The sequence below is a fragment of the Onychostoma macrolepis genome, chromosome 22 (assembly GCF_012432095.1).
Source record: "Onychostoma macrolepis isolate SWU-2019 chromosome 22, ASM1243209v1, whole genome shotgun sequence".
NCBI lineage: Eukaryota > Metazoa > Chordata > Actinopteri > Cypriniformes > Cyprinidae > Onychostoma > Onychostoma macrolepis.
This window is the reverse complement of record NC_081176.1, coordinates 5,543,876-5,558,583: the sequence shown is the minus strand read 5'-3', so window position 1 is coordinate 5,558,583 and position 14,708 is coordinate 5,543,876. Positions and strand designations below refer to the sequence as shown.

At 35.9% G+C, this 14,708-nt stretch overlaps 2 protein-coding genes across 2 annotated transcripts; one reads left to right on the top strand and one right to left on the bottom strand.

Annotated features, from left to right (window-relative positions):
- The first annotated feature begins 1,984 nt into the window (after positions 1-1,984).
- On the top strand, positions 1,985-6,362 carry LOC131531379 (uncharacterized). Its single transcript, XM_058762093.1, has 5 exons — positions 1,985-2,345; positions 3,477-3,809; positions 3,971-4,327; positions 4,563-4,680; positions 4,771-6,362. Exons 1-5 carry the CDS (start codon positions 2,294-2,296, stop codon positions 4,814-4,816), a joined length of 906 nt encoding a protein of 301 aa, XP_058618076.1. The 5' UTR covers positions 1,985-2,293; the 3' UTR covers positions 4,817-6,362.
- Positions 6,363-10,564: 4,202 nt separating this feature from the next.
- LOC131531385 (natural killer cell receptor 2B4-like) lies at positions 10,565-14,181 on the bottom strand. Its single transcript, XM_058762099.1, has 4 exons — positions 14,050-14,181; positions 13,576-13,908; positions 11,018-11,302; positions 10,565-10,829 (listed from the first exon to the last, which is right to left on the bottom strand). Exons 1-4 carry the CDS (start codon positions 14,096-14,098, stop codon positions 10,690-10,692), a joined length of 807 nt encoding a protein of 268 aa, XP_058618082.1. The 5' UTR covers positions 14,099-14,181; the 3' UTR covers positions 10,565-10,689.
- Positions 14,182-14,708: the final 527 nt, after the last annotated feature.

Below are 14,708 nucleotides of genomic sequence, written 5' to 3'. Positions count from 1 at the left end.
TAGCACTTCAGCTGAGCCAAACGGAAACCTGCTGTGGTCTGATTTCTACAGAAATGTTGTTTGATCAGTTGGGTGAACAAACAGCTTTGCATGTAGTTTGTAGGTGAAGACTGAAGAATTCTGGACATCTTTGTTTTTGAGATGTCATATTTCTATAGGCTCTTTTCTCATATCTATCTGTCTATATATAGAGAGAGAGAGAGAGGGAGAGAGAGAGTCATGGCCAAAAATATCGGCATCCTTGGTAAATATGATCAAAGAAGGCTGTGAAAATGAATCTGCATTGTTAATCCTTCTGATCTTTTATTTAAAAAATTCACAAAAATCTAACCTTTCATTGGATAATACAAATTTAAAATGGGGGGGAAATATCATTATGAAATAAATGTTTTTTTTCTAATACACATTGGCCACAGTTAACGGCACCCTTTTATTCAATACTTTTTGAAAACTCCAGCAGTTTAACAGCTCTAAATGTTCTCCTATAATGCCTGATGAGGTTAGAGAACACCTGACAAGAGATCAAAGATCAGTCCTTCATCCAGAATCACTCCAGACCCTTTAGATTCACAGCTCCATGTTGATTCAGGACAGAGGACTGGAATGGCCAGCAGAAGCTTGGTTTTGTGTTCAGTGACCCATTTTTGTGTTGTTTTTGAGGTTTGTGTTTGGAATATTGTACGGTTGGAAGATCCAAACATGGCCCATTATAAGATTTCTAACAGAGTCAGTCACTTATTGATTTTTTATCTGTTGGTATTTGATAGAATCCATGACGCCATGTGTCTAAACAAGATGTCCAGGACCTCCAGCAGAAATATAGGCCCACAACATCAGAAATACAGCAGTATATTCCATTGTGCACCCTAAAACGCTCATTTTGTTTCATCTGACCATAGAAGCCAGTCCCATTTGAAGTTCCAGTCGTGTCTGATAACTGAATATGCTGGAGTTTGTTTTTAGATGAGCTCGGAGAATTTTTCTTGAAACCCTCCCAAACAACATGTGGTGATGTAGGTGCTGTTTGACAATTTTTTAAAGGTTTTCTGACCCCGAGACTCAACTATTTTCTGCAATTCTCCAGCTGTGGTCCTTGGAGAGTCTTTAGCCACTCAAACTCTCCTTCTCACCGTGCGTTAGGACGTTTTAGACACACGTCCTCTTCCAGGCAGTTTCGTAACGTTTTATGTTGATTGGAAATTCTTAATTATTGCCCTGATGGTGGAAATGGGGATTTTCACTGCTCTAGCTCTTTTATTAAAGCCACTTCACTAATTTGTGAAGCTCAGTTATCTTTTTCTGCACATCAGAAATATATTCTTTGTTTTTTCTCATTGTGATGGATGATTAAGGGAATTTGGGCTTTGTTTTCCCTCCTGTTTATAGTTCTGTGAAACAGGAAGCCATGGCTGGATAATTTCATGTTCATAATCACCCTGGAGTGCTCAAAATTGTGAATATTTCTAGGGGTGCCAATAATTGTGTCCAACGTGTATTTGAGAAAAAAACATTTATTTCATAATGATATATCCCCCATTTTATATTCGTATTATCCAATGAAAGGTTAGATTTTTGTGATTTTTTTAAAAATAAAAGATCAAAAGGATTAACAATACAGATTAATTTTCACAGTCTTCTTTGATCATATTTACCAAGGGTGCCGATATTTTTGGCCATGACTGTATAAATATAAATGGCATGAAATTAATTACAACAGAGCCACAGGAGAATGACTTCATGAGAAAGCTGATTGGATATGATACCATCAGAAAAAAATGTTATAAACGGTCCCAAACGAACTCTCCTGAGCTTTGACATCAAAGACAGCACTGCAGACACTTAGCTTTATAAGTTATTCATTTAGTTATTTATAAAAACAAACAAACAAACAAGGGACACTCTTTCATGGGTTTACCAGATCAATGCAGTCTGGCGGCGAAACTTCAGAATTTCGAAATGTTTCAAAACCAAGATTCGATGCAGTTTGATATAAGTTCTGAACCACTGAATCGAAACAAAATATTCATACGCTTCACGAAGTGTTTCGAAAGCTACCATCATAGCTGCCGAATATTTACACCGTGTCTACATCGGACGCGACAGTTATCAGTCATGGATGCGAAAATACGCCCATGAATACAGCATCAGAAACCTCGTCGCGCCGCCTCCCGTTTAGACAGCATTACTGATTACTGTCTTGTTACGTGTAGACAGGTGATAGTTTCACTTTAGTGTTTCACAGAGACTAGGCTACATTAAAAAAAAAAGAAAGAAAGAAAGAACATCTGATAAAATGAAGTTTCCCTTTATTTTGCTGTCTGCCTGTTTGCTTTTTCCGGACCATGGTAAGACATTATACAATTTATTTTCCGGTCGATAAACCTACCGAAGAATGACAGTTTTATTGTGTGCCAGATCTAATTACTTTGTATTCGACAGAACTTTATTCACTGAATTCTGTGTTGAGTTTGTGTCGTCCCACGAACGACGAATGTGACAAATTTGTTTCGTTTTGTGTCAGCTCTCACTTTACACTAGGCACAATTATATCTTAATTATTGTTGTAAATGTGTTTGTGACATAAGATGTGGACACGATTTTTGCGGGTGTGGGGACAACAAGAGCAATTTTCATATAGGGAATGACAAAAAATATGCCTATGGCAAAACTATTGAAAATAGGGTTCTGTAAAATGCTCAGGTCAAGTGACTTGGGATAAAAAATGTCTCATCCATATCTTGAGATCTTGTTTATCTATTATAGCGTCTGAAAAAGGGCATTCAAACTTTTTGGTTTTACCTCATTGCCATAAATGACTTCATAGAGTGCCTCTGGACAAGGGGTACCTTTTACCACACACTCTGTAATTTTAACGACTGTCATTTACTACATAAATATGTAAAATAAAATAAAACAAAATAAAAAAAACAATATTAGATCAAATTAGTTGAGTCAATGTCCCGCAGTCAGCCAAGTATGTACAAGGTGAAACACAGATGTTTAGGAAAGTGCTATATTAAAGGGATAGTTCACCCATTTACTCATCCTCAAGTAGTTCCAAACTAAAGACAAAGGAAGATATTTTGAAGAAAGTTTGAAATCAGGCTGTTTTGGGGCACCATTGACTTCCATAGGGGAGGGGGAAAAAATGGAAGTCAATGGAGCCCCAGAACTGCTCTGTTTCCCACATTCTTCAGAATATCTTCCTTTGTGTTCAGCAGAACAAACACATTCATACAGGTTTGTAACTACTTGAGGGTGAGTAAATAATGACAGGATTTTCATTTTTGGGTGAATTATCCCTTTACGTGTTTGTGTGATCTAGTGGTTTAGAGGAGAGAGGAGTGCAACTTCAGCCCTGTTGTACCCTGTATACATGTTCTGTTTAATGTAAATTCACAGCCCTTTTTTGCTATTGCATATTTTTTTCCCATCATCCCAAAGGAGAAAAGTTTGTCTGCTGATTTCTTCTTCAGGTGCATCTGGTGTTGAGACAGATGGAGTGTTGGTGTTTGTGATGGAGGGAGATTCAGTCACTCTACTGACTGGTATTAAGAAAAACCAAGAAGACAGAATCAGATGGTATTGTAATGACACTCGCATCGCTCAAATCAATGGAGATCCCAGTAAGACCTGTACAGATGTTCAGTGTAATAAAGGCACTGAGAGATTCAGAGACAGACTGAAGCTGGATCACCAGACTGGATCTCTGACCATCACACACACCAGAACCACAGACTCTGGAGAATATCAACTGAAGATCTTCAGCAGCAGCATCAGTGAAAAGACCTTCAGTGTTTCTGTCCATGGTGAGTCATTTAACACATGTTTAAATTAAGGTTATACATGTTTAAAAGCTTTTAAAACAGTGACATTTAGCACAGTTTGCACAGTTATTATCACTTTTTTTCTTCTTGTGGAGTTTCTTTCCCTGAAATGGTGCTCCAGCATTTGTTGGTTTGTGTTTCAGGTGTTTCTGCTGCTGAACGAGAAACAATGAAGAGAAAGTCGGTGAAAGAGGGAGAATCTGTCACTTTAGATCCTGGTGTAATGAAACAACCCAATCATGTGATGACGTGGTATTTTGATGACACTCTCATCATCGCTGAAATCACTGGAGATCTCAACAAGAACTGCACAGATTTTCATTGTCCTGAGAGATTCAGAGACCGACTGCAGCTGGATCATCAGACTGGATCTCTGACCATCAGGAACATCAGAATCACAGACTCTGGAGTTTATGAACTACAGATCAACAGCAGCAGCCGCCGTCGTCATCGTCGCCACAGCATCAGCAGTGTAAAGAGCTTCGATGTTACCGTCATCAGTAAGTGTAATTTAGTCATTCAGGCATTTGGACTCATACAGAGGAATATAAAGAAATGTATCGTTACGTTTCTTTTTTTAATTTTGCTACTCAACAGTGATTTTGATATCACTGAATCAAATAGTTTTTTTTTATTTTAAACTGAATCAGGTTCACATTTACTTTCTCAAACCTTATGTCTTATACTGTTTGTTATAGACCAGTCTGACTCATTTCAGTCTCTCTTTTATTCCAGATTCAGGTCTGTCTCCAGGTGCTGCAGCAGGTCTATCTGTTATTGTTTTTCTACTAGTGGCTGCAGCTGTAGCTATTGGTGTGATTTTCTATCGCCGCAGGAGCTCCAGAAATGACAAGTATTGCCTATTAATACTACAATGAGGGGAAAACGTTATCCGTATTGTGCAAAATTGATATTTAATTGTGTGTGTGTGATTATTTTTCAGGTCAAATGACAACGTCGACCCAGCAGGATTAGTGGGTAGTCTCTAACACGATTTCTACTGAAGCATTATTCCCATTGATCCATCGTTTCCCAAAAATATCTAATAAAGCACTTTTAAAATCACCTGTTACTGGAAATCTACACACCTCTGTTACAATTGCAGGCTTTTAAGATGTAAGAAACGAATCCTAGTAAAATCATGTCAGATCTTTTTCCACCTTTAATGCGATATTAAAACCAACAAAATTAATGTAACAAATAAATAGAAACTTTTAAGACAAATACAAAAATAAAAGACAAAAATACACCTTTTCATTTAATACTGCAGTCAGTCTTTTTGAAAATGTCTTTTTGACTATTTTTACTGCTTTTCCTTTGATTGATCATATTGTGGGCCGGAGAATCTCCTGTCTAAAGGCCTCTTCAAGACATTCCTCAAGGTTTTTGATTGGATTTAGGCCTGGGCTCAGACTGGAGCTTTGCAAATTGTTCTTCCTTTTCTGAAGGTCTGTAATTTGGTTTCATCAGACAATAATACATTTTAAGGTATCTCAGGCACCATTCACACAGATCGTGTTTCTCCATTCCATTGCGGTACTTTCCGATTGTTTTTTGTGGAATCACATGCTAGATAAACGTGTTTGACTGCAACACTTGTGTCTTTTGCAACACCTTGCTCACAGCATGACATTCTAAAAGCATGGCGCTCAAGTTAAAAGTGTTTTTTTTTTCCTGTTATTCATGTTCTTTGGAATGTCATTGTTGTACCCTATTGTCTCCACTATGGCCTTCACAGGTATTCCATGGAACATCTAATGTTTTGCAAATATTTTGCCATGGCTTCATCAATAAGATACAACCAAAAAATATGGAGAAAAATGTTCAAAAATGGCTTTTGTTGTTGTTTGTTTAATTCAGGGTTAATCAGCATCACTTACCATTATAACTGAAGGATTTTAATTGCTTCTTGGTAAGAGTTTGAATTTAATTGGTTAATTCACCAACATCCCCTTTTATAATAATAGGGTGTGCACACTTATGCAGCAAGGAATTTTTTTCAGGTTTTTCTTCTTCTTTTTCTTTAAAATTTATTTTTGTTTGTTGTATACAATTTAATACTGCATTAGGTGATCTGACATGATCTGCAATTTTAACAGTCACTGTGGATAATATTACACTGTAAAAAAAAAAAAAAAAGTTGAGCCAACTTATTTTTGTGGGAGATTCTGAAATTTTTGTTGTATAAACAAGTTGAGAAAACCCAAAAATCTGCTGAAGCTGGTTGCCTTAAAATTTAAGTTGGCTCAACATTTCTTTTTTTATAGGGCAAGGCATTCTGACTTCTTATTAATAACCAAGTTGTGTAACACTTTATTTTAAGGCGTCCTTGTTACATAATATTAAATGCACTTACTATTATAATAACAAATTATGCATAATTACATGCAATATTTATTTATTTATTTTTTGAAAATTGTTCTGTCACTTTTGAACTCTTGTCTTTTAATGAACTAGTATTTGTATTGTATCATGAGGTGCACAGTGTTTACACTGATTTTGTGGTTTTACAATAAACTGGGTGAATTCTGTAAATGTGTTATTATTCACAAATTTGAGAATTGTATGTCCATAATGAAGGTAAGACCATTGGGGTATGCCCCCGTAAAAATGAGGACTATAGGCTTTTAATAATCAATACACGTCATTAAGTTAAATAATATTTAAAACCTCTTCATTAATCAACTGGCAAAGATCAAACAAGTTTTTTTTTATTTAAAACATTTTACAAATGTAATTATTTAAAAACATGTACTTGACAGAAATATACAAAGAATAGAATAAAGTTATAAAGAATAATTAGGCCACCAGAAGTGCCCTACACCATATTAAGGAAAGCTTTGGTAAGTAAATCTTCGTTTTGCATCACTAGCAATATCTTTAGACCACATTCTCTTTTGAATGCCATATTTATTTTCTCATAATGTGATTTATATGAAAAATCATGTATGTTTTTTTAATACGTTTGCACCCACGCATTAAAGCTCTTCGTGGGTGATAGTGTCTCATCACATAAACCGACAATCCTTATCTTTACATTTACAAAATATTCATAATCATCATGGATTTGAATTTTGGACAATCACAAAGCTTTTCTAAATGAACCAGGTGAAACCAATATTTAACTCACCATAGACAGTGAGACTGAAGCTCTTGCTCACGCTGTTGGTCTGTAGTTGATAGAGTCCAGTGTGTTCAGTTCTGGTGTTTGTGATGATCAGAGATCCAGTTTGATCGTCCAGCTTCAGTCTGTCTCTGAATCTCTCACCAAGAACATCATCATATACAGTCATACGGTCGATCATTATATGATTTCAGCTATTCAGTTCCAAACCTCCACAGAATCAGATCTTCATCCATCATTTCAGTAAAACCAGAGTTTAGAGCGACTGAATCTCCCTCCAGCACTGACACTGACTCCACTGCATCTGTATCAGCAAACACACCTGAAGAAGAGTTTGTCACAGATTAAATCTTTAAAATCACTTGATGCCTTACATTATTTAATCAGTTTTTATTATTTTATTTTTTTTTACCACAACAGAAGCAACTGAAGTCATAAAAACACATTTCAAACTTACCAACCAGACGACACAAACTGAACTAAACTAATTTGAGAAACATGTTCTTCATTGGTTCACTTAAATCCCAATGTCTGAAACACGTCTGAACAGATGCTGTGTGTGTTTGTGGTCTTTCCTCACCAATACTGGACCTCCGTCACAGTTTTCACATGGTCATTTCCTTTTAACACAGGAAGTCATGAAAACGATCAATTGCATTATATTTTCAAATGAATTCTGGTCCTGTATGAAAACTAAGCAGAAGAGTGACGTGTTAAAGTTGTGAATTTTAATTAAGATATTTGTATGTCGCCTATAGTGTTGTGAGACGATCACCTGTGTAGTTCATCAGTGATGCATGATAATATCTTTTTTGGCTTCTGACTCTTAATTGACTGTTGGATTCATTTTATTTAACTGTAAATATGTTTTATATGGAACAGAAGTCTGAATGTTTGGTTCAAGAAGTAAAACCAAGGGGATAATTAGTGATTTGGGGGCCTCATACAAAATATAGAAACGGGGCCCTACACATTTGCACACATTTACTTGGATCAACCTTGAGGTTCCTTTCTATGTCGTGGTGTCCCATAGATGTGTCCGATTCTACATCTTTTGTGTGTAATGTTTTAATGGCTTTTGTTCATGTTGTAAACCATGAAATATCAACTGTGGGCTATATGGTAAAATCACACACGGAAATGTCAGAGCGATGTGGTGTGGCTTAGACTTGCCATGTCATAATTTTACCCCATCCAGTGCAGTTAAGGTATTCACTTTTAGGTTATAACAGTATTAGCGTATTTTGGACACTAGGTGGCGCTTTGGGGTAATTTTCACTGTGCAATTGCATGTCTAATTCAACGTTTTCTAAATGTTAGTTTTTTAACTACACATTGAAATGAAACTGAAAAACATAATAAAAAGGAAATTGTATTTTTCTGAAAATAATAGTCATATACACCTAGGATGGATTGAGAGGGTGAGTGAATCATGGGGTAATTGAACTATAACTTTAATTTAGTTGAAAAAAAAATGAAAGTTGAAATTTGGCTGCCATTAAGAATTGGTTTTGATGAGTTAATGAGATCGCTGGCATTTCATTGTAGTAGTATCTTGGTGAATTTGAGCTTTTAACTTAAAAAAATACAAACGTCTGAGCGCCTCCTGGTGGGCGAAAAGTAAATTGGAGAAACCTACAATTTGATTTCAGTCAGTTGATTTTCCACCCGTTTGAAGGGGTGATATTCATCAGGGTCTGTGAATTTACGCTGTGATTGCAACTTGTTTGTATGAATGTACAAATATATGACATATATTCACTCAAATACATCCATGATACAAGTGTAGGATGTTAGGAGTTGAGCTCTCAGTGCTATACTGCTGTTAGCTGCTGTTATTTATAAACCCACCAGATGGCGCCATTTATAAGTTAAGATTCGAATCATATCACTGATTATCAAAGCAAAAAATGCGTGTATGTCATTGATTGTTCTTTTTTTTTTCATCATTTAGACACGAAACGGGTCAAAACAGTGTTCCCAGATAGCACCCCAGATAGCACACGTACGTCTGCAAGATGTCTGTTAAAGAGCTCTTGATCTGGAAAGCATCTGCTGTCTCCAAACGTCTGACAGACGTCTTTTAAATGTCAGTTTTACATACTTTCTAAATCATAAACATCTTAAAGACATCTAATATACGTCTATTTGACTTCTAAAAGGAAACGTCCTATAGACGTATTGCAGATGATCAAACATTCTAAAAAATAAGTCTTGCAGATGTAAATGCAGACGTCAAATAGAGGTCTCAGAGATGTACGTGTGCTATCAGTACTTCTGCAAGATGTCTGTTAAATATCTCTTGATCTGGAAAGCATCTGCTGTCTACAAACTGTCTGAAAGACGTCTGTAAGATGTCAGTTTTACATACATTCTAAATCAGAAACATCTGAAAGACATCTAATAGACGTCTATTTGACATCTAAAAGGAAACGTCCTATAAATGTATTGCAGATGAGCAAACACTCTAAAAAATACGTCTTGCAGATGTAAATGCAGACGTCAAATAGATGTCTCCGAGATGTACGTGTGCTATCAGGGTTCAGTATCCACTGGCATGATGTTAAATGTACCATTAAAGCTGAAATGTTGTCCTAGTCAAGACTAAGACAAATATTTTGTAAATAATTATTTAAAAATTGTTATTAAAAGGATAATGTAGGCTAATAATTATTCCTGATAAACTTAATTTATCACCAACTAATTTGTCACTTGTGATAAGTTTATTTAACAGCTGCTTGTGTAATTTTTTTTTTTTTCTTTCTTTCGTTTTCCATCTTATTTGTCTTGGTCCTGTTAAAACCAATGAAGAATCCTACTAAATGGATTCTGTCATTATTTACTCACCCTCATGTTATTACAAACCCATACAACTTTCATCTCCTAAAAACAAATAATAATAATAACAATTCATTACATTATTTTAGCGCTTTTCTGCTTTTCTAAGCACTCAAAGCGCTCTACATTGTGAGGGGCTATCTCCTCGTCCACCACCAGTGAAACCTTAATGGTTTCTGTCCCTCCACTGAAAGTTCAGGTAACCAAAACAGTCTAAAATGGTCATAAAGGTGTTGTAAATCGAATCCATTTGAATCAATTGGTTTAATTCAAGTCTTGTGAAGAGATACGATTGCTTTATTGATGGACAGGTTTCATTTCGAATTAAACCACTCAATTTAGGCTATATGGATTCATTTCAATCAAGTAAAAGTTTGTTGTGTGGACTTTCAGTGAAGTGTAGAAACCTCACAGGTTTCATTAAATGTGTCTAAATATATGTTCTGAAGATAAATGAAAGTCTATTGAGTATATAGCCTATATGAGTAAATTATGTTCCTTTTTGGTGAACTATTCCTGTATACGGACATAACTGTTGAATAATATCCTTAAAGTATTTGCTTGTGATTTAATAAAGTATTTTAGGCGTGTATTCAGCTTTTTTTTTTTCTTCTTCTTCTTTTTTGTTGTTGTTAATTGAGAACATTGTCAAAAAAGGAAGCAGCCACAATACAAAAGATATTAAATAACTTAAAAAAAATAATGAATCAAATTCCATCACATATCAAAGGAGAAAAAATTACTTCCAAATGTCAATGGTTTTTAAAGCCGCCTTGTTACACAAGTCAAGAATAGTCCCAAATTAATGCTGTATTTTAGCAAGCAAAACATGGTTTCTGATTTGGGCATATACCATTTATGTATGTAAAATTTCTTAAAATAAGAAGATTAAGTAGACATTTATGATATCTCTTCCTTGTCTCCTTGTCTTGTAGATCTGATGTCATAAACCAGAACAGCTACAGTGACTACGCCCACCAGAGCAGAGACGACCAATCGGATCACAGCTTCAGTAAAACCACAACAGTGGATGTGGTCTTCTGGAGAAAAAATAAATAAAAAAAATAAATAAAAAAGAAGCAGCAAGTGAGCAATGATGATTTTTAACAAGCTGCCTACAATCTCTAGATATTATGGAGCTAGATATGTGAATGACTTGTTTGGGGATTACACAGAGTGAATCACCAGCAACTTTCATTATATGTAAAAATGATCAGTGCTGCCATACCTGAACACATGTGACAGAGTTGACTGATGTCCAGATGTCTCGTCTGGTTGCTGATGGGATTGTTGAGCACACAGCTGTAGGTGTTTTTATCCTGATATTCCACCTCCAGAGGTAGAGAGAGACTGATGCTGAGATCAGACACACTGATGCTGGACAATAAACTGTTTCCTTTGTACCAGGAGAGAGTCACATGACCCACATTCACCACTGAACACACCAATGAACAATATGATGATGATGAACATTGTGAAGAGTTACTGCTGATGACAGGAATAGGAAGACAAGCTTTAAAAACAAGAAAATAGATAGAATTATTTAATTATAATTCATTAATTATGTAGAAGTTCAATTTGCCTTGAATTTTTGCCATATAAGAAGTCTCTGTACACTGTTAGACATTTCTGTAATTTCTGCAGTTATTTACTGTATATCACCCAGTATAATACTGCAAATTCCCTTTACAGTAAATAACTGTAATACCCTTTGCATCATGGGAATTTTCTGTGACGTCAGACCCCAAATACAGAGACTTACTGTATTTTTAAAATTTGCTGTATACTACTGTATTTGCTGTAACGGCCGCTTTGGCGCCATTTTATCGAGGTTGTTTTATTTTCCTCATTTCTTACATTTGGATTGACACAATTTGCCCAACACCGTGTCTATAACGCCGCAACAGCTTGGGACTGACTACTGGACGTGTTACATCGCTTCTAATGATTGGAAAAATCCGTTTGTACTTCGTGTCAGAAACAGCGGGAGCACTTGGAGTACATCTGTACATCAGAAATATACCGGGGCATCACTTTACTGTCCGCATTCACTGTAGATAGTATATAATATTACTATATAATGGGTTCTATATTGTTTTTTTATCGAGTTGCACCACGCCGCGCCACGCCACGCCACGCCACGCCACGCCACGCCACTCCACTCGTGTCCGAGGAAGACACGGAAGCAGCGGGGCAGCGCCGGGTTTTTCCTGGGGATGAACCCGCAAGAGTGGGAGAGCTCCGGAGAACATCTGCGCTGTGTGTCGATGCACCTTACGTGAGAATAAGACCAGCAAGCAGGTAAAAATATATGTACGTTTGTCTGTGTGTTTGTGTCAGATTTTTGCACACTAGTTTACCTAACTTTAGTAACTCGTCAACATGGCGGTAACAAACTTACTATGGTAAACTGCGGGCTGTTGTTTCAAACGACTTTTGTCAGCTTATTGACTTAAGTTACTGAATTAAAATTATGTTTAACGAGCAACGCTTATCTTATATTAACATTAGGTTAATGAATGTGAAATTTTGTTCAGTGTTAGTAGTTAATGTTGGCCAACTATGGTTTTGAAAGGTTTGTGTATTCTATATGGAGTTTGCCTTTTAAAAGTGTGCCATTTCTACTTCTTGTTTTTCAGAGAAGACATTTCTGTCACTATAACAAAGTGGAAGGTGAGCAAAGATGGTGGCCACGTTTTGGAGCAGCACCTGGGTTTTGCAGGCCGCTATGTATTCTTTGTCTGTTTGTCTTTTTCCCCATTATGTTTCTGTTGCCTAAAGATTCTTTGTGAGGATGAATCCAGAGGACATGACATAATGCACTGCAAAACGTCCCAAGACAGGAGAAATGGTGAAGATGCACTGTTCCAGCATTGGAAGACTGTATTTTTAAGTGTTCTACATGCAATGTTTTAAATAAAGAATTTGATATTTTGTAATTATTGTGTCTGTTTTAAGTGAATGCCAGTAGTACCTATGTAGAGTAAAAATAAAATGAATTCTATATAAAAATAAAATCTAATGAAATCTATATTAAAATGAATAAATTACAGTAGTATACTGATGAATTGGATTTCTTTACAGTAATTTACTGTAAAACAGTACAGTTTGCAACTGTAAATCAAATGCAGTTTGCTACTGTAAATCTTACAGTAACTTGCTGACAACAGTGTTGCCAGTAAGTTACTGTAAAAACCTTTTGAAATGTCTAACAGTGTACCATTAAAACATCCTCCAAATTTTAGTTTACACCCAAAAAGATAAGTTTTTAAGAGAAATCGCAGACATTTTGCAACAGGTAGGATTTAGTTTACAGCACTTCTTGTTTGTTTTTATAAATGCAGATTGACTGTCGCACAACTCTGACTGAAATTCAATGTCAAGGCTGTAATGTGATTGGTTATCAAGGCACATGTGATCCAAGTTGACTGTTACGATTTCTCCAATGGTAAGTAACACAGACCCTCGTATCTCCCAATAATAAGACATCTGCTTTCTAAAGCTCTCGTGGTACATGCAATAGCAAGGGGGTGTTGATGCTGTTTCCTATGTTAGCAAATCATAACAGTGGCCACTTACTGACAAGCTTTAAAGGACCCGCCCATTAAAAATAGGTCATTTTAGAGAGAGGGTCAGAATGAAGGTTGAAAACATTATGCAAAAATCTTTAGTAACATTACAAGTGAACCTTAAAGAGCATATTAAAATAATAAGAATACTAAAAAAATTCCATGTCATGACCACTTTAAGAATATTTAAAGGTTGAGACAAATTACCTCTACTCACCATAGACAGAAACACTGAATGTTTTTGTTGAACGTTTTGCTCCAATTTTCTTTACTATATAAATACCAGCATGTTCAGTTGTGGTGTTTGTGATGGTCAGAGATCCAGTTTGATCATCCAGCATCAGTCTGTCTCTGAATCTCCCATCAGTACCATTAAATGTGAATATTTGTTTCTCTCTATTGATTTTAGCTATGAGAGAGTCTTCAGATCCAAATTTCCACAGTATATCATCACCATCATGTATTGTAGTAAAATCAGAGTTTAGAGTGACAGAATCTCCCTCCATCACTGACACTGACTGTATTTCATATGTCTCAGCACCAAACTCACCTGAAGAACAGACACAGGTTTTATACAGAGAAAGACACTTTTTGGTTTAAAAAAAAAATAGTCAGTTGTGATTTGAAAAGTTCAAATGTGAACTGAAGCACACCCAGAAAATGAGTGACTAAAAATGTATTCATAACTTACCAATCAGATGGCACCAGCACAAACAAAAGAAAACAAACACGTGAAACATTTTCTTCAGTAGTTCAGTTGAAAAGTCTGACCTAGTAAGACCATCCACCTATAAGACTGTGTAAAATGATTTAAACACAGGAGGACAATTAATCTGGTGTGTGAATCCTCCCTCGACAGAGTTTGACCCTCCTAGTTCACATGCGCATGCTCACACACTGAGCACATGTTATGCAGTTACATATAAATGTTCTTCTGGCTCTTATAAGACTAACTGATGGAAAATATTCTTTAGTTTCATCGTCTACCACTGAAAATGTTTGAATGATTGTTGTGTGCATAGAATTACTTAGAAATAGAAGACTGAAATGCTATGTAAATCTTCCTAATTTTCAGATTTATCTTAAATCTTATGTTAAAACTTATTGATCAATTCTCAGTTGTTGTGAATGACAAATCAAACATTAAAACCATCTACCATCTCACTTTACTAGTCTCATTGGTGTGACACAAGCAGCTCAACTGAGTTAAACTGAAACCTGCTGTGGTTTGAGTTTTTAGAAATGTGGTTTGAGCTGTTGTGTGGACAGAGAGCTTGTGCATTAGTGTTTGGCATTCAGAGAATTGTAGGCATTCTGTTTGTAGGTGAAGAGCTTCTTCATGTCCTTCTG